Source organism: Indicator indicator, chromosome 4, assembly GCF_027791375.1.
Source record: "Indicator indicator isolate 239-I01 chromosome 4, UM_Iind_1.1, whole genome shotgun sequence".
Taxonomy (NCBI): Eukaryota; Metazoa; Chordata; class Aves; order Piciformes; family Indicatoridae; genus Indicator; species Indicator indicator.
In genome coordinates, this window is record NC_072013.1 from 28,978,255 (window position 1) to 29,004,007 (window position 25,753).

The window sequence follows — 25,753 nt, forward strand, 5'->3', positions numbered from 1 at the left end:
CCAGCCTGTGCTAATGTAGTTACTAGAAAGACTTCAAAAGACAATCGAACTGGTTAGAAGAAAAAGGGTTATTTTTGAAGAGTCTCTGGAACATGGATTTTAATACAAACCATGAACAGAGAACTCTGTTCCAGAACTCAGCGGGATGACTCAGGTGTGTAAGTGCTACTGATGAGACAATTCATGTCCATACACTTACTCATCTGCATAAGTGTTTGGGGTCATAATTGCAGTGAGGTATCTGCAAGTCATCTGGGAAGCACCAATGCTTACACTACAGCTGCTCCTACTTGCCTCTCATTAACATTTCTTACAGTTCTCACAAGAGATGGTATCCAATGCTACAACTAATATTTTTTTTTCAGCAGAAGAAAATTCACTTTTATAAACAGAGCTGCAGAGGAGCCTGAGAGCTCACACTGCAAATTTCAGGCCAGCACCTGAGCAGAGGACTGTCTTAGGTAATCCCCAGCAGCTCAGCTCTCAGGAAGCAGAGGCAGCCAACTGCCTTGTGCTGCTTTGTCCATTACCAGTTCAAGGAGCATCTGACGTTCACCAATATCTTTCTGTGTCTCTGCAAAGTGAATGAAAAATTCTATTTCAAATCGAAACGAAAAACTATGCACAGCCAAGTAAGTGTAAGCTGGGTTAAACTGAGGATTCACCAATTTTCCCCTCACTCCTTCCTTGCCTATATTACCTTTAGCTTTAGGGATGGAGAAAGGGTAGCATGAAGGATTTCAGAGTGGAGGTGTTGCAAATCATCTGCAAATCCATTGTGGTGTCTTATCATGCCAGCGATTCATGAACCTTGGGTTAGTACAAATCAGCATTTTCTGCCATTCTGATTACACAAAACCTCGTGACAGCCTTGCTGGATTTATCACAGCATATTAAATTATCAGGGCAAGATGCTTTTCCCTGTCATCATGTGATTCCAGTTGCATGCGATGCAGGATGCTAACAAAGCACATCAAAAGGGAGGGGAGAAGAGAAAGAGAACAGATGATGAACACTTGCTCACTCCCCACTAGATCCACCTCAGTTGTCATTTTTAGACATTAACTGGAAAGCAGAGCAGCAGCTCTTAGCCTGTGTCTATACAACCAGATATAAGACCAGTTTAGTTTAAAAACTCACTGCCTTCCCATTCTGTTGCAGCCATAAACTCACAGGTATGACAGTTCATAAAACACATGTCTATCCAGCAAAGATAGAAAACTTTTCCTCACCAAGGACCAAACAAGCATTTCAAGCCACAGACTACATTGGTCCTAAAAAAATCAGCACTTCAGCATGGATGAAATTAAACAGTGGGCCCCTGGACACTGGAAGCAATATTATTACAGCTATTTTAGTAATGTAAATAAGGCCACCACTTTTGTAACAGAGCAGTCCAATCCCACGTGTAGCCAGACCCAGTGTAACTGGGATTCCAGCCTCCCAAGAGGACAGGGGCTCTCTCAACAGTGAAAAGGTAACACCCTCAGCAAATCAAACATAAAACCCTCAGAACCGCAGCTCTCTGTCCTGAGCTCACTCCTTTGCCCTTGCCCATAGGGGTCCATTCTGTATTTAAAACTGTTCTAGCCCAAGCCTCAGGAGCAGTTTTTCTCCAGGCACAACTAGCCTGGGAAGCTGTGTATATAACCACCGAGCAAGCCCTGGTTAATTCTGCTCTAGCTGTGGTGTCAGGAGCAACACCTGAGCTTGCTCAGTTGAGGCTAGCTTGGATCCCACTGTCCAGCACTAAATCACATCAGTGAATGCCTGAGAGAGACCATCTTTAGTGCATGAACCTCAAACCTATCCTTTGGGTACCTAAGTACACCATAAACACAGCAATACCAATATACACCCATTAATCAATCCTGGGACTGGTACTTCCCTATAATCACCCCAGAGGTGTAGTATCACACCTCAGGCACAGGCACTGGCTGAGAACAGAAAGCACAAGCATTCTCCCCTTTGATACAAATCAAGATGCTTATCTGTTCTCTACACTGTCAGCTCTCTTTCCTCCACACCTGATTTTATTGTGGTGGTTACCTGACCATGTGTGCTGCACTTCCTGGCCTCAAAAAGTTAATACCTACCTTAACCTAAGAAATTCTCTGCTCTCCTGCACCTTCACTACCCAAAAGAAACGTTGGGGGTTTTTTCTTCTCTTTTTTAGTCTAACACTTACAAACAAACTACTTACAGTCACTTTCTCCTCCTTTACAGCACTGGAGGCAAAGACACAACTTTAGAGCCTGTACTATTCCTTTCACTTACCATTAGCACTAAGACTTCTCTGGGCCAGACACAAGTGACAACTACTTGGAAATAACCTAGAATTAGCTGTAAGTGAAACTGTGTTAAACCAGTGCAGCAGTGTACATAATAGACACAAGACTAGTCCTGCCATTTTGTTAAGAAGTCAAAGAAATTCACACACACATATCAAACAATTGTGCAAGCATGTGTAGATTTGTGCAGAAATGCATCTAACCCCAGGTTTTCACGCTTCCAAGTATGCCGCTGTGTGCTAAGCAAAAGAAGGAAGGTACACGACCATGTAAGCCTGCTTTGTTTGTTATGTACTAGAAGTCTTCTCTCTCCTAGTCTACAAAGAGGAGGCATTTCACAGCCTTCAGCTACAGGGTCTTGACCCTCAAACTACGACAACCGAGACTTTTATGTTCCTAGGGTCCCAGAAGGCATCAGCTGAAAGGTCAGGTCTAAATAGCAGTCTAAGCAAATCTAAAGCACAGGGGCTAGAAGGGCATGTGAAGGTACACCTGTGTGAGCACAGACACATACTCCGGGCTGAATGCATCTGCAGCACAGGCATGCAAGGACAAGTCCCACTTTGCAAGTACCCTGCGAGCGCCTTCATTCATTCAGAGAGGAGCCCGACTCCAGCTTCTCCTTGAGACAACTACTTACCCAGCCTTCGAAACTGTCGCTAGGGCCTGCGGAGCGCAAGAGGTCCTGGAAGTGCAAGGTGCAGTTGGCCACAAAGTCATCGTAGCCTATGGGGGTGTCGTGGAAGACGGACAGCTCGATTTGATGACCGTCGGTAACCGTGGCGGAGAATTCCTCGTTGTAGGTGGGTTTGTTGGTCTTCTGCTTGGTGCTCGTCTGCCCGACGCGAACCTGGTCCACGCTGACGGTGACATAAGGGTCCAACAGCTGGTAGCCCTTGCGGAAGAGCGAGTGCCGGAGGGACCAACGGGTGGGCTGCAGACCCACTGCCTCCCCAATCCGCACCTTCAAGTACCCGTTGAACTTCATGGCTCCGGACATGGCTGCCCCCCCAGGGCGCCCGGGAGCGCGGAGGAGAGCCAGACCCCTCTCACGCGGAGCCCAGCCGGCAGCCAGCCCTGCCGTGACTCTTCAGGGGGCCGGGCGCCGGCGGCGCGCCCGCCTTCGGGCCATGCCGGGGCCCCGGAACCGCTGCGTACTGCCTACCTCCCGCGGTAGCGGGCAACCGCTCCGCCGCCGCGACCTGTCCGTGCTTCTGCTGCCGAGGGGGAGCGGCACGGCTCAGTACAGCTCGGTGGGGAACACCTGGGGCGTGGGAAGGCGCCGGGAGGGGAGGAGCCGCGAACCCGCAGCGAGAGGGCGGGCCAGGGTGGGGAGCGGGCGGGACAGCCGCTCGCACGGCCCCGTCTCGGCACGGCTCGACGCGGCCGGCGTTAGCACAGGTGCGGCCGGCAGCAGCCCGCAGCCTCGCTGAGGGGGAAAGCAACAGGAGCAGTCAGCCCAGCCGCGCTGCAGGGTGCTCAGCCTGGAAGGGGAATACAGAGGGGAGCTCCAGCATCTGGACAGCATTCCCAGGTCTCCCAAACACCTAACCCGCCTGCCGCAGCCCCTTCCCGGTTCACATCTCCTGGGGAAGGCCCGAGGCTGCACCTGATCACCCCCGCGGTTATCGACGGGACGAGCTGCGTGAGGAGGGGAATTAGGAGCGCAGCGTTACCTCAGCTGCTCGTACCGTTCAGCGTCGCGGTGCGGAAGCCTTGCAGTTAGCTAAGAGAAAGTGTACACGGAACATAAGGGCATGTTTATGCTGTTGGAAAGTTACCTTGTTGCCACTCTGCTGTTTGGGATTCGTCGCATACAATTAGCATACTTGGCACTCGGCGTGCAGGACTTGTTTTGGGGTGGATTTCTTTCGAGTTTTCGTTGCACTTAATCAGGATTGTCATACTTTTAATGACTTTCCAAAGTTCACAGCGAAATGGTGTGGACTGGGGAAAAGGGCAGTGAAATCCTGAAATCACCAGGGAAGGTGATACTGTTTGACTGACATTGAATTAGGCTGTAATCTGCAGAGTGGAAAATGATGTCCAATGAAAGTCCTCACTGCTGCTGGATGGTGCCAGGGCTGGTTGAGACTGTGCAGGCAGCCACTTTGTGTGTGTGTTTAATTTTTTCCTTCCTTCCTTTTACTTTTCCAGCCATCCATTTTTCACATTCTACCCATTCCCAAGCAGACTGCTTCTGTTTTCCCACCTGCTTCTCTCTTGCTCTCCTTCTCACATCGTTTTCTCCACATTTTTCAGGAGCACCAAGCCAAGGTTCCTTTGAGCCTCAGACAGAGTCTGGCTCTTACTGCCTTCTCAGGAGACAGCAGGTGGAACAGGTTCAGTAATATGATCATTCCTAACAAGGAAGCAACAGTTCTGCCAGAAAATCTCATAGACCTTTAAATCAGACTTCTGACAGGCTTCCTTGTAAGGCTTTTAAGTTCCTTGATCTGTCATTATTAGCTGGAGAAAAGAAATGTTTAAGAATTTTTGAGCTAGGTTTAGGGCAGTTCATCCCAAGGAGAAATGTGGACTTAGTCTTCAAAAAATCCAGCCACCACAAGGTCTGGGATCTTGTCTCCAGGAGTGACCAGCTCCACATAGTTTAACAGAAGGTATAGCCAAGCAGACACAGAGTAGTCTATTCCCATAACATACTTCAAGATTTAAGTATTTTTGTTGTTGTTGTCCAGTTGATGTTCCTTCTGAAATGCAGCTTAGCATTAGCTTCGATCACTCTGGGTAATTTTCCCTACAGATATCCTGGGTTTAATCTTCATAGCTTCTTGGATTCCTCCATCCCACAGCAGTGAGCTGGGCAGAAAGACACATGTTTTAATGTCAACTGTATATTTGCTATCACTTTAATTTCTTGATGCATCACTGTTTTTCTCTCATGACACCATAAAATAATAATAACAAAAAGGTTCCTCATTATTTGCCATTTTGTGCTTTAGACACCTCTACCCATCCTAGTCTTGAGCTGTATCTTGAAGCCCATACAAGCCACGAGAGAATCCATACTGACCATTATGAGCAACACACAGCTTTTACAAGACTTCACCAGGGCTCTCTGTAACGGCTGCAGACAAGACTTGAAAACTTGAACTTTGAAGCACAACATGAATGTCTACAGGATCAGGCTGAAGGCTGAAGCACTCACTCTCTAAATTCCAAGTAATCAAATATGTTTTACTTTACTTAGAGGTCTTCAAAGAGCTTAGCACAGTAACAACGAAGGATGTTGATTTAAAAAGAAGAAATTTTGTCTTAGCCAACCGTGTCTGCTTTGCCTGTATATTTCTTGTGCTGGAGGCCTTATGGAAGCTTAAATGTCTGTAGGTTCCCCCAACAGTGCAGATAAACCGTGCTTGGAAGTCTGAATATCAACTTAGAGTCACAAGAGCTCTTGGAGGCTGGAGAATGTAGTTATTAGATAAACATGAGTTACAATCATGAACTGCTGTAATACTGTCAAATTTGCTCTCTTTACCTTTTCCTCATCTTTGAGAGGGAGCAGAGATGAAAGCCTTCCCAAGTAACTTGTTAGAAGCAATGACTGATTCACATATTTGCTGGCATGAACAGAGAGAAGACCAAAATCTGCCAGAAGGTTCAGACAGTGCTGTTTCCTCAGTTTAATCACATGGAGTCTTTCGCTGCACTGGAGTTTCATATATAACAGCAACAGAAGAAGGGACTTGAAGAACTTTTTCTATACAGTGGTTCATTGGAGTTGCATGTGATAACACAATTCCTGTACCTGGGCCTTAAAAAAAAAAAAAAACAGTACTGTAAAAAATTAAAGAAAGAAACCACATGAGCTCTAAGTGATAAATTTCTGATGAGCAGCCTACTCCTGGCCAGATTTACACTGGAGAAGAAAAAAAAATCCTGTAGGCTCATATGATGCAAATCTGATTAATTTTGTTTATCCATTTGAACCAGCCTGGAACAGATCATCTTAAACAGCATCTGAACACACCCTGATTCTGAACTCCCAGCCAAAGCCCAAGTGTCTTGTTCTCAAGGAGAACTACATAGTGACATGAAGTCAGAACATACCCTGCCTACTCTCCAGACATCCAAACAGCAGAAAAACATCCCGAGTTCAGTATTTCCTTCCAAGAATCATAACATCCCTGCACAGATTGACCTTGTGAGGCTGAATGCAGCAGCACCATCTGGTGATGGCTGCTTTGAACCTCCTTGAACAGCTCTAGGTGCCAGGCAGGAGCATGGCTTCTGTTCTCGTCACCAGTAGGAGCACAGGGACCAGGCTCCAGACGTGGCAGGTTGATTCCTTTTGTGCCCTCAAGTGTTTAGGGAGGTTGACCTCTTCCTAGTGCACCCTGCCAAGATGCACAGCTTCCTGAGCAGTCTACTGATGATACACAGTTGTTGAAGAAACTAATAATGAACTGCAGTTATGCCTCAGCAGCAGCATGGTGGACAGCACGTAATGGCAATACAGGCTAAAGCACAGGAGGCAATACAGTCCCAAGTTACAGGTGGATTACAGGATAAATAAGTATATAATAAGCAGTCTTACCCACTTTCTATTACTCTGGGAGACTTTAGTGTAATGATAGAGAACTCCCTGGAAAAAAAAGCTTAGTGCTCACCAACCACCAAAAAACTCCAAATAGACTATTAGTAGTCATTAGAAACAGAACTGTGAGCAAAGCCAAGTGTGTCACCCAGGCACTGTGTAAGTGATACACCCATACTCTTTATATTGGGTGCAAGTCTGCTGCTCCCTCCTTCTTAAAAAAGCCACAATAGACTTAGACAAGGCAGAGAAAAACGTGAAAAAAATGTGATCAAAGGCATGAAACAGGAATGTGGAGGGAGAGAGGCTGCCTTAGCTAAAGATTTTGGGTCTGAGAAAGAATGAGTGAAGGGGAAAACCTGAGGGACATCTGTACAATCATAAGCCATGTGAGCTGGATGAATAGGAAAGGATTTTTCATTCTTTCCCAGACCTATGGGGCACTTGCTGAAATTATGAGGTAACAGGTTTAAAGCATACAGAAGCAAATGCCTTTTCACACAGTGCACAGCTACAATCTAGTATCCCTTGCCAAAAATGGAGGCAAAAACTACAAACAGCTTCATAAAGGGGCTAGACATTTATGGCCTTACTAGTAGCTACTAAGCATGAGATAAACTCCAGCTCAGGAACTTCATAAACCACAAACTGCCATCAGGGAGGATTGACTGGAGGAAGGACCACTCTATCCTGCCCTTATTTCCTATCCTTTGCTGCTTAGGCATTCAAGTTCTTACTCTGAAGCCTCAGTTACTGGCCATTCTCTGGAACAGCATGGCTGAGGTGTGATCAATCTAGGAGTCACCCAATGTACTTATTATGTTCCTCTGAATTGTAATTTTCATATTTAAGTGAGAAAACTCAGGAATGACATCTAAGGAGACTGGCTTAGCCATAGTTCCCTGCAGATGGGTGAATGGCCAAAGACAGGAATGGCCCTCTGAGTTTACTCTTGCATCCTTCCTTCAGGTCACAGTAACCTTAAGGATAAGTTTATGCAAGTTCTCTCATACTTTTGATCTGGAAAACTTGCAATTCATCTTCACAAACAAAGCCAAACAGCTTGGATAAGCCCTGTTGTAAGTTTATTATTTAAGCCTGGCCTCATTTCACACTACAGCTATACACAATTTAGAGCCCATTCATGCACCATTTAAAACCCCCTCTTCTTTTTCCAGCCAAAGTGTGCATATTCCTTTCACCAGTAACCTGTAATTCTGTAATAATTTAGTATCAGCCCCATCTGGCAAGTTAAGGGCAAAGGATTACATTGCTCTACTTTGAATTTCTATGAAACACTGGTTACATTCAGAAGTGAGTGTGTAAAGTGATGGAAAAACTTTGTCTTCCACAACTACCACTGCAAAAATGCTACTGATATTTCTTGTATGTGGAACTGCAGTTAAATACACTTTAAAACTACAGAAATTAAAAGAGCTGTAGAGCCTAGTGAAGCAGGAACTAACTCTATTTTGTTCCTCTATTAATTTTAGTCTATTTATACAACTTCCCTTTTATAGTTCTTTCTGTAAGACTGCTAGTTAAATCTCTAAATAATGACAGCTGATAAAAACTGAATATCCCATGTGTGGAATCATTTGTGGTCTGGGAAAAAAAAAGATCATATTCCTCTTTAATGATAATAATTATGGGATCAATCCAAAACTCACTGAAGTCCAAAGCAAAGCTGCTGCTGATTTAAGCTATGTGAGATTCAGCCCTGGTTTGTATGTCTGCTGTTGGTCCTGATTTATTCCAGTACAAACTAGAAAAAGATATTTAACATAATATCAGCTTTCCTTAGTTAGCATGCATACTTATTTTCCACTCCTAAATTTGAACTCACCTGATCCTTATTATTTTTTATTTTTTGGAAAACACCAGGTCATTTTATAAAGTGCTGGTATTATAAACTGCAGAATATAGTTTATAAGAGCACTAACTCCTACAAGCCAACCATTAATACAACTAATGGCCTGTTTGTTGTATTAAACTGCTCTCATTTGTCTGGGTCCATTAACAAATACAGTGGTCATTAACTGTTAACAGCAACTCAGTTATTAGATTTTATTACTTGTACAGGAAACACTGGAGAACAAACTGATTGTTTTGGTTTATTGGGGTTTATTTCTTTCCCAGCAGTCTTGCCCTATTATTTATAATTTAGCTCCTCAATTATTCCCAGACATGACTGACACACTCACAAATGGGTTCAAGCCATCTATGTCGACAGTCAGGTCAGCCCCACCTAGGTCAACAAACCTCTCCTTTAAAAAAATGAGAGCTCCAAGGTACCAGACAGCTGAAGTGGCCTCTACTTTTCTGACTTTCATGGATTTATTTTTGGACAGCAGCTTTCACCTGCATATATAATAATGGGATAAAGATATATTAATATGTACCTGGGAGGCTATAAAACCTCCTGCTTCATTCATGGTTCTCCATCTGTAATTCACTGAAATCCAAAAGTCAAGTTTAAAATTATCTTTTACTTCCTCTTCATTGGGACTGACACATCAAGTAAAGGTGATGTCATTCTGCCTTGTGCAGACATCTAGTAAAAAAAAATGTAGAAGTCTCTTCTGGCCTTCTGGTTTACAAATGAGCTTAGATCAACATTCTTGCAAATCCTTTTATGTGAGGAATATTACCCAATGTTATGAAGACCTGAAAGACCTTCTACAGCCTGAATGCTGAAGACCCCTAATGCACACCTTACTTACCCTGCTTTCTTCACCCTGATTCACTTCAAAGTAATGGCAAAATAACAACAACAAACAAACAAAACAAACCTCATACCAGTGTCAAACTATGATGAAGAACCAGCAACATCTTGTCATGAAAGTGGCTTTCATTAAGCTGTCTGAGCAGCTGTCTTTAACCAGCAGTGTCATGATACACAGGTGAGGAAGGAGACACCCAGAAATGTGTTGTTACTACTCACTGGAAACAGGATCTTCCAGACTCCCTCCAATCACTGTTAGACCTGACTGATGTTGTAAGACAACTGTCAGTACTTTGGAGGCAGAGATAAGTGAAGTGACCTTGGTTTAGCCTCTGTGGGGATGGGTATATTTAATGAGATTGAAATAACTCATTTTCAGAGCCAGTGGTCTTTTTCTAGTGCTTCTCTATGCTTAATCCATACCCAGGGCAACACTATAGCAGTTGCTCTATCACCTGATAACCCCTTCCAAGCAGAGAAGGGAAACTGGGAAAAGGATAGAAGATCCATGGATTGAAATGAAAAGAGATTTAATGAAACACCCTAACTGATGCCAATACAAAGTATATACAGTTATACTCAGCCCAGCAAATGTACAGCAGTCACAATAAACAGGAAGGCAGTCCTCAGGAGCAAGGTCAGGAAAAGCCCAAGCAGGAGGCCAACTTATCTTCAGCAAACTTCCCACTTAATACTGAGCATGATTTTCATGGTCTGGGATACACCTGTGAGCCAACTCCAGTTACCAGTCCTGGCTGACTCCAGCCCACCTGTGGCCTATGATTCTGTCCCAGCCAAAACAGGACAGCTATAAGTTCTTTTCTCCTCCCATAGAGGCACAAGGGTACACCTAGTATAAATGATCCTACCCGTTTGTTAAAAGCTTGGGTTAATCAGAAAGATAGGGCCACAACCAGCACAGTGGCCCAGTGCATCAGCAGCACACACGGTGCTTAACTCTTTGAAGAAGAAAGGCCACTGTCCTCCAAGTAAAATGAAGCAGAATGCAGTATCTGAACATGTTGCATTTAAGATGCCTCATCTTAAGATGCTCTTATTGCTATTTGGTTACACACAGAGTGGTCAGAAGGCAGTCAGGGAGTGCAAATTTAGCCAAATTACATCATCCCAAATTACATCAATTTGCCATCTGCAAACCCATGTGGATTCTCTGGCAGCCAATGGATCCAAGGCAGCATTGAGAGGAAAAGGGGGAAAGATTTTGCTAAGAACAGGCTCAGACACTGCTAGTTTGTATGACTAGGTGATTAGAAAGAGCTTCAATTATCCCTGGGGCAGAAGTTAAAGCCTCTTCCGTGCCTCACGTGGTATCTGCATGGGGACGTGTAGTGTTGTGGTGCTGGGGACTTAAAGGTATGAGTCAGCTTAACTGCTCCTGCCTATGAACAAGGCACTGGTGATACAACTTCCCTCCTATCGGCTTCTGATAACAACTTCCTTCCTACACTCTTTCCCAAGCAAGCACGTGCTGACATATTGTGCAAGAAAACCAGTCTGACAAGAAATTGTAAAGTACTTAAGGAGCCCAAGGATGTGCACATTATGCCATTAAGAAGCTGACATCAGCAGAGACTTGCTAGGAATGGCCCCATATCATCGAGTGCCTATGCATTCTCCTTACCCTGCAGTAATAGGGTAGAATCTCTGCCTCTTTCAGCCCCTGCTATAGCTCAGAACATAACAAATCTCAGGATTTTCCACAAACAATAGGACTGTTCAAACACAGAGGAGTCCTTCTTTTACACAGGGAAAGTAGGGGCCAGAGCTGTGATCAAGACCCTAGTTACAAAAAGGCTGAGCACCCCATTCCTCTCTCACATGGCGCACTGAGAAATCTTGGGATGTCCACAGAGAAACAAGAAGAAACAATGGTCAAGATCTCCTTGTCCATCCCATTTCTGCCCCAAACTGCACACAGGCAGGAAGCTATACAAATATTAATTGTCTTGCTGAGCTGCAACTCACTCTGAACAATAAGCAGGTGATAAAAAAAAAAATATCTCAGGATTGCTCTAAAATTTCTGCTCCAAAATCTTAACCTTATAAAACATTTAGAAATAAGAAGGTATAGCCACACAGCACAAGAGAAAGCACCCCTACATACCTAGTGCTGCATCAGACAGCAGCTTCAGTGCAGAGCTATGATAAACAGGGTTACTTCTCTTACCAGAGACCTCTAGATGGAGCTACCTGTTTTGTTTTCAAACCAAGCAGCTGCTAGTGAAGTCCTACCTGCCAGCCATCAGGGAAGACAAGAGACGTACAATGCTATGGAAGAGAAATCTAGGCATTTGCAACACTGTACTTGGTACATCATTTTGCATTCATATTGTGCTGCGTTAGATATTCTAAGCTTTTCCACAAACCTTTGTGAAACCAGCTGTTTTGCCAATGCCCTGGCATTGCTTTAAAAAGTGAAGAGTGAAAAGAGAGCCATCAGGACTGCAGACTGCCGAGATCTCAATGTACACAACATATCAGATCCCCAGCTGGACAGATTAGGCAAAGTAATTCATCTTGGTGGTGTGACACTGAAATACAGAAGCCTGGGACATGGGCTCAGTGCTAGACTAGGTCTCTATGAAGAGGGGAAAAAACTGCACAAACTTGGGATACCAAAGCACTCTTTTGCCTCCCATGATGTGGGGCTTCATTTCTGGAAGGTTTATGGACAGCAGGAGTGATTTTCCCAGCAGGGACAGCCAGTCTGAAGAGAACTGCTATGTGTCATCCTCAGCCTGTGTGATCCCATAAGCCTGGAGAACAAGTGTTAAAGGGTACTACCATGCCAGCATCATGCACAGGAGGAAGTACTGATGTGTATGTTTCTGCATTGCACTACTCCCATCATGACTGAGAACCACAAAGATCTGATTTTGGAAGGACAAAGTTACCTCACATCTCCATTTATAAACAACCTCAAAACCCAAAAGCATCCTGTCACCCTTGCACAGGGTGAAGAGTACAGATAGGCAGGGTCCAGGGTCAGCATTTTATTTCTCCTAATTTCCCATCAGCCCTAAGAAAGCCCCTGGGAAGGCAAGGCTACTCTGCCCTCCCTTGGCATCCCCTGTGTTTCCCTGCTGCTAGTGCCTATTCCACCAGAGGGTCCCCGTATCCCACAGTGGTGCAGCACAAGCTGCTGTGCACAGTGCTGCTCCTAATGAAATCTGAAGGCCAGGCCCAGGAAAGTAAAAACCAAACTTTACAGAAAAGCATGCTGTAATTTTATGATGCACTTTAATCTGATTCTGTTTAGTTGGAGCAGCCCTCTGGGCAGGCCAGGACTGCCCCATGCAGTGTATGGCTGTGCTTTCAACTAGCACCTCCAGCCTCTTCCAAGGACATAAATGTTAAAGCCTCCTGTGCAATCAAAGCTGAAAATTACTCTGAGGAGTAAATGAGGAAAAAAAAGCAGGAGGCCTGCAGGAGCTCACATTTAAAATACATATTTAATCCTATTCAAGGGATAAGAGCAAAAATGTTCAGATCTCTAATATTATTTGCATTAGAGGGGGGTCAGATGAGAGTATGAATCCCTGTGCTTCAAACTGGACAAACAGCTAGTAAGGAGCACACAGCTTGTCTCACATAAACTGGAATCAAAACAGGCAAGGCATAGGGGAAGAAGGAAAACAGACCAAGGAGGGGAAGAGTGGTGGCCTGAGACTACCCTGAAGTTGGGACAGAGTCAGGAGTAGGACCTAGGTCACCCAGTTCCCTTCCCAGGGTCCTCCTCCTTGACTCACACTATCTCAAATGCTGTGTGTTCATAGCACGCTGTGGTTTCATTGGGGTTTGTTTTTCCCAGCTAGGTTACAAGCATGGTCACACTGCTCTCTTGAAAGCCAGGTCCCTTGCAGTCCAGTTTCAGCTGAACTAAAGCAAGTTACAGGAAAGATCCAGCACCAGTGAAAATTAGCCTAAACTATGGCCTAGTGAAAAGAACCAAATATTTGGAATTGCCGCCTATTTTTGTGCTGACGGAAAACACACCTAGGACTTTAAGCTCTACTTGTTCCAGTACCTCTGATATTCCTGGAGACTGGTGGCTAAACCTGCATCTGCTGTGTTCAAAGGGAAGCTCAGAAGGACTCAGTGAGCAGTTTGGCTCACAAAACTGATTATGCTAACAGTCAGTTTTTCATCCAGATTAGTGATATTTTCCTGGAGTTTGTGCAACTCCTTCTCACTTCCATGGGAAGTGGCAACTCTTGGCTGCAGAGAGCAAACTCCTTGTCCCATTGTGCCCCATATTGGTGCAAGACCTGGACTGCTTTCTACTAAACAGGGAACTTTCAACAGCCTTAAACACATGAAAATGGCTATTTATATGAATATTTGGAGTTGCTGCAGGGCAAGGAAATGTTAAGACATGTAACAGCCTGAGGTCTCTCACAGCAAACACAGCAGAGTTATTAACTAGTAGGGCAGAAGAGAATCATTGAGCAAAATGAATTGAAACATTCAACCAAAAACCAAGCCTCTTATGGGAAATGTGCTTGTTTCCACCAAGCTTCTAGAGGGAAAGCTGGCCCAGCCCAGGATGAGATTTTGGCTGACATTAGAGATGGGTCAAGCAGACACATCTCATGGGCTATGCACACTGAGGTGTAGATCCTAGGTTTGCAAACCAACTTGAACTTGGGTCCTCAACATCTTTAGGGATTGCCCTAACCATGGTGCTGTTTGGTGTTTTGGTACCAGCCCTTTTAGTCATGTAGCACTTTTGTAATAAAAAGAGAAAAGAAAAAGGTCCTAAGTTAGCAACAGAAAAAAAGCTGTTTTCAGCCCTGAAGACAATTGTTTGCTTCCCCAAATGAATTACTTAGCATCTACCTTACATGCCTGGAACTGTCCACAAAGAGCAAGTTGGATTGAAAGGATTTTTGTGAGCTGAGCACTACTGGACTTGATTTGAAAGCCAGGAAATTTTCTGTCCAGGTACTTACATCTGACCTTGCTGCAGAAATTAATGAAACCCCATTCATATTGCTGGAGATTTTCTTGTCTAAAAGAGAGATGTAAGGATCTGACCTGCAACATTAAATGTGACTGTTATAAAACTTGTCCAGATAGAGTTGGTAGTTCATTCTTCATTCAAACTTTCTTTAGTCCTTTTTTTTTTTTTTTTTTTTCCCTTTTTTTGGGGAGGGAAAAGGGAATAAACCATGACAGATTTCTCACATAAAATTATATGATGTGGTTTTGACCAATATGGACATTTCTGATGTATGTGTCTATACAGCTCTGCCTGTAAAACATTTTAGGAGCCTTGTGCACAAGACATGTTCTGATATAGGTGAATTATACACGAACAAGCAGTGCAATGAATGCAAACTCACAGGCTCCCCAAAGCCCCTGTGGGCTGGTTGATATCAAAACCAGAACCTGAATTTCCATTTTGGGAATTGTACATACGTGGATGGAGTTTGCTTCTAGCATTCTATCAACTGAGTACAAAATGAATAGCAGATGAATGGCTGTCATTTCCCTGCTGATTTTGACAGTGGCTGCACCCTCATGGTAATCAATATTGTGGGGGGAGTTTGTTTTGTTTTTAAATAGAAAATATAATTTATTTCAACAGGATTGCTTAGCTGTATTTTGGCATTCTGTTTATGACAAAAAAAATATTTGTTAATGAATCCTTAGTGGTCCATAGCATCAACTTCATTCTAATTACCAAAGCAGACAAATAATATTTTTTCCCATTTATAGATATTTGTAGGACTACAACCAGAAAGCAAACAATGAGTGACTAGGCCAGTAAACAGTGCAGTTTGCTGACTAGTGTTTGTTTTATAAACTTTGGCACATTTTGATATGTACATAATAATAGCCCTTAACCCATAAATAATATTTTACAGAGGTCACACTATAGTTATTTAAGTTCAGAGGTTTATTTCCCAGAACACTAAGTAGCTGTGAATGAATTATGTTTAGTCTGATCTGCCACAGAAGGGTCATAAACTTATAAATTGTAGCAAACCATGGAATATTACTCCTGTATGTCAGACAAACTGTAAATGTAAAAGAATAATGCTTGATAAGGGGAAAGTCTTTTTATTTTGTTAATATGTATTCCTAGGGAAAGACTACAAAAATTCATTGCAATTTAAGTGTCAATTTGGGCAATCTCTCCTCATACAGCTTGTGAATTCTGCTTGCTACAGGGGACTCTCTCTGCATGTCTGAGAGGCTACAAAATCCACTCTGAGTGGTTGCTGCTGCAAAGGCTTTATCAACATTGCATTATTCTGTTTAGCAAGCCAACATTGAGCAAGCAATCTTTTTGTTTCTTGGCTCCCTTTGGCTAACAATGTCCCAGAATCCAATGTGAGAGACACATTTGTGTCTTTGCATATGGCTAAAAAAAAAAAGGAGTCATTTAACATTGCTCTTTGCCTGTTGAACTGCAGCAGCCTTTGATGAAGAGAAGGCTTCTACCTCATTTATTAAGTCTGATGAACACATAAGGGACAGGGAGGGAAGAGAATTAAGATGCTGATCATAGGGTAGGGGTTTTGATCACTTTGGAGGCTTCTGGGGTCACCTGACAAGGGGAGGTACATCAGAAAGCAGTGGTGGTGATTTGGAAACAAAGAGGCCAAAGGGACTGTAAGTTCTGGGAAAGATGCCACGAGACGGAGACAGGAGGTGGGGGCATGCTTTTATAGCAGAAGGATACTTGTTAATTTCAAGACCACCTGAGAAATCTGGACAAAGAGGAGTGTAAGAGGCTCCAAAGTCCCAAAGAGAAGACACAGACGGTAAAGGCGAGAAAGTCAGACCTGCAGGAAGCCTGCAAAGGCCTTGCTCTCAAAGAACACACAAAAATGAGGAAAGCTGGGAAGCACATCTAAGTCCATATGCGTTTTGATGTTATGACTTGAAACTAATAACTGAATTTAGAACCTGCTGCTAAACTTGAGTTTCTGCGTGTTTCCATTATCCCTTGTCTCCAGCACAATGAATTACAAGATTAGAGCCCTGGGCAGCAGTGGTTTTAGGAAAGGAGGAAGAAAACCACTGGTCCTGAGGCTGTTGAGCTGCTGTACCAGTAATGTTTGTTTCAGGGAAGAGGTATTGAATTCTGTGCTGGGGTTACACTCAGGACAGAGCCCCACTGACAGCAGGAGAGCCAGCTCACTGCATGTGGGCTCACAGTTATGGCCCCAGCAGCTGCTGGCACAGTCAAGTCCTTGCCTCACATCCCTTCCCAGAGCCTTCTATCTCACCTGTGACAGGTACAGCACTGTGCTACCCTCAGCTTTGTGTTACCAGATGAACTGGAAAAAGCCAAGAACTCTTAAAAATCTGAAAAAAATCACGGGTGCTGTACTGAGGTGGTGATAACTTCCCACCTTCTCAGTATGAACTGAAAAGATCAGTAATGAAGACCAGATCATTCTGGTTTTCCAAAATTCTCTAACTCCAAGCAACTGCTTTACTCCCATTGTCTGCAGGGGGCCTTGCTGTGAAATTCTAGATGGCCTAGAGACCTTTAAGAAAATGAGATAAATAAAAATAAACCAAAAACACCTCCAGTTCCAGTTTTCAGGTTTGCACTCCTAGTGCTAGATGCCTAAATCCAGGATTAGCAGTTGTGGAAGTCCTGTGGCAGGGTGAGGCAGGACCTGGTTCACCACACAGGTAAGCTGTCTGTTATCTGCAAGTTGTGTTAATGTTCTGGTACTTCCCTCCATACAAACTCAGTCCAGCCTAAATGAATACTTGCATATCAGTGAGGAAAACTTTTAAAGCAATATATGTAAAGTAATATGACAGTGAATTGTTGAGTTCCCACTGAAAGCCAGCAGGACATGCATACCTGACTGGTTCATTTGCCTTGAAAAACTCCAATGAATATTATTTCTAAATTCATCAACTGTTTAAAAAAAAATTAAAAGGGTGATTTTTTTTTTTAAAAGAAACTTAAGAACAAATTATTTCATCTGTGTATAACCTTTGAGGGAACTTTGTGGAATTCACAAGAACAAGATTTTAAACAAAATAAAAGCTCTCTGAAGTGTCCTGACTATACTGCAAGTATTCCAGTTCACAGATGCTTTCTTATGAATACCAGCTAAATTGTAATTTCTAGGGGAGGGGATCTTAAACCGAGAGCTTCTGTGAACAGAGTAACTTGTGAAACCTGGCTTCCTGTGGCTCAACCTCATGCTTGGATCACCCTGTGTCTAATAGAGCATGAACTCTAGCAGAGGTTTTTCTTCTTGGGGTCTCCAGCATGTCTGTTTCTCATGTATTCACCATTTCTACTATACAGCAGAGTCTGTGCCTTTCTCTAAGGTGGGATTCATTTGCATCTTTCCCATGTATACTTGTTCCACAAACCCCAAAGGAATCATCTGTGAATCCTTACTTTGAATCTTCCATGATTTGATTGACATCCCCTAAAAATGTCAAAACTGAATGGAAGACACAAACACAGAAATGTGATGTATTTGGTAATTTTGTTTCCCTATCCATAACCACAAGGATAATTTTAGTTATATTTTACCACTGAGCTTATTTATTCTGACATTTCAGTTCAAAACAATGGGGAAATAAAATAAATTGACTAACCACAACATCTATGCCCAAAGAAATGTAAAGAACAGAGGTCTGGGGCTCTCTGGGTATCCAAACAAGTGATGCATCACCTGTGATTATCAATTTCAGACACACTAGCATGAGGTCATGTTGTATTTCTTACTATATGTCTTTTAATTCCAGCATTTGAGATTACAGCTAGTAACATCACTTTTATATAAAGCATAATTATTGCTCAGTCCTTTACTTGCCAATCTCAACCACCAGACAAGAGTGAAACATGAAAAGATTCATAGATGTTTCCTAGGCAGTGAAACCTCTTGAAACACTGTAGTATGAGGATTACTGGGTTTCAAGGCCACTTTATTCATATGTGCCATTGTCCTCATCTGGACAGGAATATATAGTGACATTCCTATACTGCTAGGGCTTGTGCAGTGAATAGGGCTGTGATTTTCATGCATGAAGGCTTTACACTTGATCTCCAAGTGCAACACATCTTGTTTCATTCTGGTAAAGAGGACATTTACAAACCAAAGTGGTTTAAAACCTATCATTGTCTGATCAGAGGGAAACATCTGCTTATTTCTTAGTCAATATCTTGTATTTATTCTATGCTTTAAATAACGAGACAATGACCTCAGGGATGTTATTGTAACAAGAAGGAAGAATGGTTGTCTTCTCCCAAATATATGGGAAGTTTGGCATCTGTGCCCCACATTTGTGTTCTTTGCTACTTACACCTACCTGTTATGACTGCAGTAGCTCTGTGTTGTTCACGGAATACATCACTTTAAGTTGCAATTTTCTGTGACTGCACTTTTTCAAGGACTGAAAACCAGCACTGGTGTCACTGGTATTTCTAAGGGAAGTTCACTCAAGCAAAGTCAATAGCTGTTGGCTACCTAAATAAAGCTGGAACCATCCTTTTGAAAATCCTAGCCCTGGATTTTTAGGTGCACCAGAAATAAAATTAAAAAAAAAAAATCAGACTCTTTCTGCCACTATTACTAAATACAAAATAGGATAATTAATTTAAGGCTGCATTTATCTTTTCTAGACATGAATCATCTCCTACCACCACAGAGCAGCACTCAAGCACCATTCTTTGCTCAGTATAATTTACAGTGTAGTCAACCTTGACTAATCATCCTAATTATGTCTGGTACGTAGGACTGCCTCACCCCTCCTCCCCTCAAAGACACACATACAAAGATTAGCAATACTTTGAAGATGCAATGTTTTCTTTCCAGCTTTCAAAAGTGACATTTCTAAATTAGTACGAGATCGGTATTTGTTAATTACACGAGTGCCTAAAAAACTCAAATACTGCATTTCAAACAGAACACAGACAAGAGAGAGAAGTAAAAGCCCTCCAGATGAAAGGCCCACAGACACAATCAAGTTACAGCAGTTTAAATTACCACAGGTCAACAAAACTGTAGTTACTGAGCATGTGCATATTCTTAACCTGTTCAGGTAAGACACAAAATGCACTAATTTGAACCTCTCTGATTGACAGATGTGTGTGAATGCATTTCACCTCACTCATGATGTTAGGTCCCACTGAAAAAGTACTGCTTAACTGTGGTGTTAGGCCAGGGGCACCTCAGCTTTATGGCACTCACCCAGGCAAGGATGCAACTATTCCTGGGACCATGGGTATATGGGGTACTATAAAGCACAGACCAAACACGTGTATCCTACTACCATCTGCAAAAGGGGCAGATTAATAGATAATTAACATGTATTGATTTGTCTTGTGGTGCTATAAAATGTGTTTTGCATCATGTTTTTGTAACAGTTGGCTAAGCAAGGCTTGACCTGCAAGGGTTAGGATGAATACCTGCACAGCTGGAGCCTTTAGCGGCCAATCACAGCCCCACTCCCATCATTTTCTGCTTTTATAAGTGTAAATATTAGAGGTTTTGTTTAAACCTTCAGAACCTAAACATGTCATCACTATTAATAACATATGTTATAAGACACCACATGCTGGCAAAATAACCTGCAGTAAATGACACCAAAAATATTGAAAAGCTTAGCATAAAATTGAAACTTGTTAAGGGTACACTATGCAGTTTGGCATACAACTTGGGACAAGAATTCCACACAATGGGACTGTGTGAGTGCTAACAGCAGGCTCCCACCAGATAAAATAAACTTGTTTTATGGACATGAGGGATTGATTTTTAATGAGATTCTGCTTGGCCATAACATCATCCTGGGAGGGTGAGCTGGTTTTCGCCTTGCCTCTGGTGCAAAATTATAGTTTGCAGAATAAAAACACATTTAAATTGGCCTATGGATTTGCACTCTCATCATATTAAGTGAAAAGTAGGTGTTATTCCAAGGCTGAGTATAAAACAGTTGTTAAAATGCCTACAAAGAAGATCTCTTCCCCCCATTACTTATCTGTGTGTTATGGGACCAGGAAGTCAGCCTACAATCAGAATATGCACTCATTGAGTTCTTTTGGAAATAAATTACCTGGCAAGCTTATTTCTTGAGGACAGAAGATTAGTTTAAAAAGGAATACTATAGGCATTTGAATTTATCTTTTCATGTCCAGGTCTCAACTGCCTGTTAAGAAAATTTTAAAACGTAAAAAGGTTATCAAACTTACAAGTTTGATGTCAAATCACTGATGCATTCAGTTACAGCAAGACAAGACTGTCCCTTTCCTGTCTATTCAAATTTTATCATCTTTCTTATCCATTCCAACAATTAAAACCAATACTAAACCTCTTCTTTAGGCCCTGGAAAGAAAACCCAAAGTCAAACAGATGGAAAGCACCTTGTAACCAGGCAGCAGTTAGGGAAAAGCAGAAAACAAGAGCAAGAACAACTATTAAGCCTCTACAGCTTTAAACTCAAAACATTTTCTTTACAAAGAAATCACATTTTAGCTTCCCAAATCGGTGTCACTTGGCACTAAACAGGCTGAGCTGCACAGTGTTGTTGCTTTTCTTTCCTCTCTGCTGTTATGGGTTGCACTGTTTGTGTGCAATCATTGGCTTTTAATTGCCTTCTATTGCCTATTTCATTTGTCAATAAATAGAAAGTGCAGACCTATCACCAAAGGCCTTACATCTGTTTCTCATACATCTTAGCCACCCATGGTGCCTTAAGCTAAAACCATCCCCTACTGCTAACCAGGCTACCAGTTTATTAGGGTTTTTCCCTTGCCCTTTTAAAAAGATGAAAGTTCCTAAAAGCTTTTTTTTTCTTTGTTTGCCTTTTTTTTTTTTTTTTTTGTGGCAAGTGATGCTTGAAGTTAATGAAGTAAGCATCTGTGAGGTGAGAGAAGGTCACCCTGGGGTTGGGCACCTCCCAGTGGTGGAACTGGCATTAACCCAGCGATTAGTATGTGATGACAACACCTTAAAGATAATTAGTTGACAATGAGTTGAGAGCCTGTTAACCCCTTTAACACCTTATAGTTTATGATTATAATGAAACACTTTGGGACAAAACAAAATAGATCTATTTTTCCTTGAGTGATTTACCTTTTTTTTTTTTTTTGGTGCTCCATCCTCCTTTTGGTGACCTTCTTCCAAAAAAAGAAACAGCTGCCAGCAGCTCAGAGCATGTTTTTTCATCTTCATCAACCAGGGCTGAAACGTAGCACCATCTTTCTGTCTGGTTTTCTCAATTAGCTATCAGGTTAAGGACTTTTTGGCCTGGGGTAGAAGCCATTGCTGAGGCAGACACATGAGAAGAGAGAGTTGTGAATTAACAGCATTTCTCAGCTGACTGAAGGCTGAAACATCCAGCTAAATGTTTTCCAGTGTTTTTTCACACCACTGTGGACTTAGTCCTGCAATTGTAGTGGAAATCATTAGATTTGACTCACCTGAGTGTTACAGCTGGGCTCACTCAAGCTTTCCCCAGAAACAAGAGCTACTCGGCAGAACAAGAGGGAGGCTTTTATAAACTAAGCTGCAAGAAAGGCAGGATTAGGCCACAGCTCGATTTAAATGAAGCAAACAGGAAACAGCATTGATCATGTGTGTGGGAAGGGCAAAATGAGGAGGAGGAAGCAAGTGGAGAACAACTGGCAGTCTGCAGTGATTTATATACACTGGTACTTCCCATCTTCATTCATTCACTCAACATATTTATCACAGCAGGAGAGCTCAAGTGAATTATGACTGGCAATAGCTCAAAAATTTTGGTAACAGCAAAGTAAAACAGATCTGTGCATAGCATTCAAGAAATGCCTGTCTTGACATTAAAAATAAAATTCCATTTAATTAAAAAAGATAAGTTTCTTGCTTCACTCTTTCTTTGCACTTTTTAGTTTAATGTTATACAGGTGGTCCTGGTGAGCAAATTTTATGAGAACATGTCCTTACACCATTTTTTGACACAGACCCAGAACAAGGACTGGCCTTGCTTTCATTAGGTTTAGCATAGGACTTCTATTGATGTTAGCAGGCACAGGCTTTATGTCTGGTATGTACCCAAATACCTATCTGAACTACTCTGTGAACTTTCTGAAATGTGCCCATCATTAACAGTTTCCAGGGCACCAGGACACACAATAGTTTCACACAATTCTCATTTCTCCTGTGCCTCTCACTCCAGTCCTTTACAGTGCTTTAAAAACATCAGTAAATTAAGTTCCATAATGGCAAGCCTTCCCCGGAGAGACTTTTATTCCCAGGTGACAGACAAGGCAAGGCTTGCAAAGGATCCCCACAGCAGTTACAACCCAGACCTCCTGGCTCCCAGCCTTGTGCTTTACTTCTAATTAAATACATCTAGATTTGTGCAGAAAACGTAGAGAACTTCGTTATGCTTTTTAGATTTAAAGGCAATATATAGATTCAGCACTGTATCAAATGTCCATAAACTCAAAATAAAGTATTTTGATCAATTTCTAAGTTACTTATTTACCAGTTTGTAGTACTGAGCTTAAGGAAATCCTGATATCATTTGTCTTAACAGAAGTCTAGGAATAGAAAGATTGTCCTCCAACAGTCAAGAGTATTATCCAAGACTGATTCACCTCTCTGGTGTTATGACCATCAATTGTAGCAACAAGAAGAACTCCTAATAACTTTACCTTAAACACAGTTAGCAAACATATTTTGCTATTGTAGGTGGGTGGGTCATAAAACCAGAATTCCTGGAATTCATAATTGATAGAGTCTGTATTATTAAACATGATTCAAGGTTAATTAATCCCCTCTATGATACAGCAGAAAAATAGGCTGAAAATGCCACACGCAATCAGATTCTCTTGCCTGAGGGACAAGGCTTTCCTAGTGGTCTTTAGAATTACTGTTCCCTCTTCCTGCAACCCTCAAATGCACAATCAGTCACAATGCTAAGTACAGAATCATTTGTCTGGCTATGAATTTGAAAAGCACCGCTCATAATTGATGGAATTAAAAGGACAACTTTATGGGCTGAAACACCAGCTATCAGAAAAAAGGTCTGGCCCCACTGGCTTCAGCAGAGCTACAGAAATGTGTGCCAGCTGAGATCTGTTCTCATCTCAACAAAATCCTTTTTTAGCCACTTATTTCCTTTATCCAGTTTTAAACTACTTTAGAACATCGCTCTGGGGAACCCATGTGAAATACCTGTTCATCATGGGATTCTATGTCAAGCTGCACAGTCCTGTGGAACTCAGCTCTCACCTGCCTTTCTCCTGCTGATTTCAGTGTACGTGGATACAGAAAACACGCAACTGGGACAGATCTGTTGGAAACTGGAGCTATGCAGAAGTATTAAGAATAGGTGGATGTGAAGTAAGTTAAATTATCAAGGACTACCCTTTTGTTTGTACAGTTCACAGTTTCTTTCAGAGATGCTCACAGCACTGTTGCCACCATCCCATTCTGCTGTGGGCTGCTGTCTCCTCAGAGCGGGGTCAATCCAGCTCACTTTCCAGCTGGATTTGCATTATCCCAGCAAAATGGGAACAGCTGGTTTGGTTTTGTGGATCATAAAGGATTTCCTTAAGAATTTTCAAGCCATGTAGTCAGATGTCCAGGTGTTTTCAGCTCTCCATAATTAAAATTTGTCCGTATACAAGGATTTGCATAGTAGGTATTTCCCTCCATCAAAACAAAACTGGTGTAGAGAACAAGTCCTGTGAAGAGCAGTTAAGGAACTGGGGTTGTTCAGTCTGGAGAAAACGAGGCTGAGGGGACATCTTCTTGCTCTCTCTCTACAACTACCTGAAAGGGGGTTATAGCAAGGTGGGAGCTGCTCTGCTATCCCAAGTAGCAAGTAACAGGACAAGAAGAAACAGCCTTAAGTTGTGCCAGGGGAGATTTAGGTTGGACGTTAGGAAAAATTTCTTCACTGAAAGGATTGTCAAGCCCTGGAACAGGCTGCCCAGGGAAGTGGGCAGCATCATCCCTGGAGGTATTTGAAAGATGTGCAGATGAAGTGCTGAGGGAAATGGTTTAGCAGCAGAGGTTGGTGCTGGTTAATGGACTTGATGTTAAAGGTCTTTTCCAGCTTAAACCATTCTTTGATTCTATATAAGGTGCATAGGGTAGGTATTCTGATGGAGCAACAGTATCTTAGCCATTTCTTACAGTCAGGAAGGAATAGTATGAGCTAGTCATTTTGACAGATAATATTATTACTACTTAGTTTCACAATGTTTTTTTACAGAGGTGTGACTACAGCCAAAATGCAAAGCCATGCCATGGCTAATCTCATCAGCAGTTTCTCTGACAGTGTTCTTACTAACCAGCAAAACCCTCCCAGACTGGAAAGAAGCTGAAACAGGACAAACAGGCACATCCATGTCCTGAGTTGTATGAAAAGAAGTGTGACCACAGAGATGAGGGAGGTGATGCTGTCCCTCTACTCTGCTCTTATGAGACCCTACCTGGACCACTGCATACAATTCTGGTGCCCCCAGTATAAGAGGGACATCAAACTGCTGGAGTGGGTCCAGAAGAGGGCCATGAAGATGATCAGAGGCCTGGAGCACCTTCCCTGTGCGGACAGGCTGAGCTCTCCAGGTTCAGCCTGGAGAGAAGGCAGCTCTGGGGAGGCCACATAGCAGCCTTCCAGCACCTGAAGGGGGCTGGGAAGAGACTTTTTACAAGGGCTTGTAGTGATAGGACAAGAGGGAATGGCTTTAAGATTGAGGAGGGTAGATTTAGACAGGATATTAGGAAGAAATTCTTTACAGTGAGGGTGGTGAGACACTGAAACAGGCTGCACAGGGAGGTTGTGAATGCTCACTCCCTGGAGGTGTTCCAGGGCAGGCTGAACGAGGCCTTGAGCAACCTGGTCTAGTGGAAGGTGTCCCCACCCATGGCAGCGGGACTGGAAGATGATCTTTAAGGTTGCTTTCAACCTAAACCATTCTATGAATCTGGTCTATGAATCCTGTTGGAGAAACCCACTCAGCTGCTCAGCAAAATGGTCACTGCTTAAGCAAATGTCATCAATTGAAGTGGGTACCAGCATTAAATACATTGACAAAGAAGACCACTGATGAGCAGCACTGTGGATGGAGAAAATTTCCATTGGTATAGAACTAAATAAATATTCCTCTCCTCTCTTAATGTCAGCAAAATGCCTCCACCAGCACAGCCAAGAAAAAGAAGGAAACCAGTGTGG

General features: G+C 42.7%; 1 protein-coding gene across 1 annotated transcript in view; it reads right to left on the minus strand.

Moving 5' to 3' along the window:
* Nucleotides 1-3,291, minus strand: part of PRKCH (protein kinase C eta) — a 119,031-nt gene extending 115,740 nt beyond the window's left edge. Inside the window, exon 1 of the mRNA XM_054380670.1 lies at nt 2,932-3,291. Within this exon, the coding sequence (XP_054236645.1) occupies nt 2,932-3,291 (360 nt within the window). The remainder of the gene's footprint in view (nt 1-2,931) is intronic.
* Nucleotides 3,292-25,753: the final 22,462 nt, after the last annotated feature.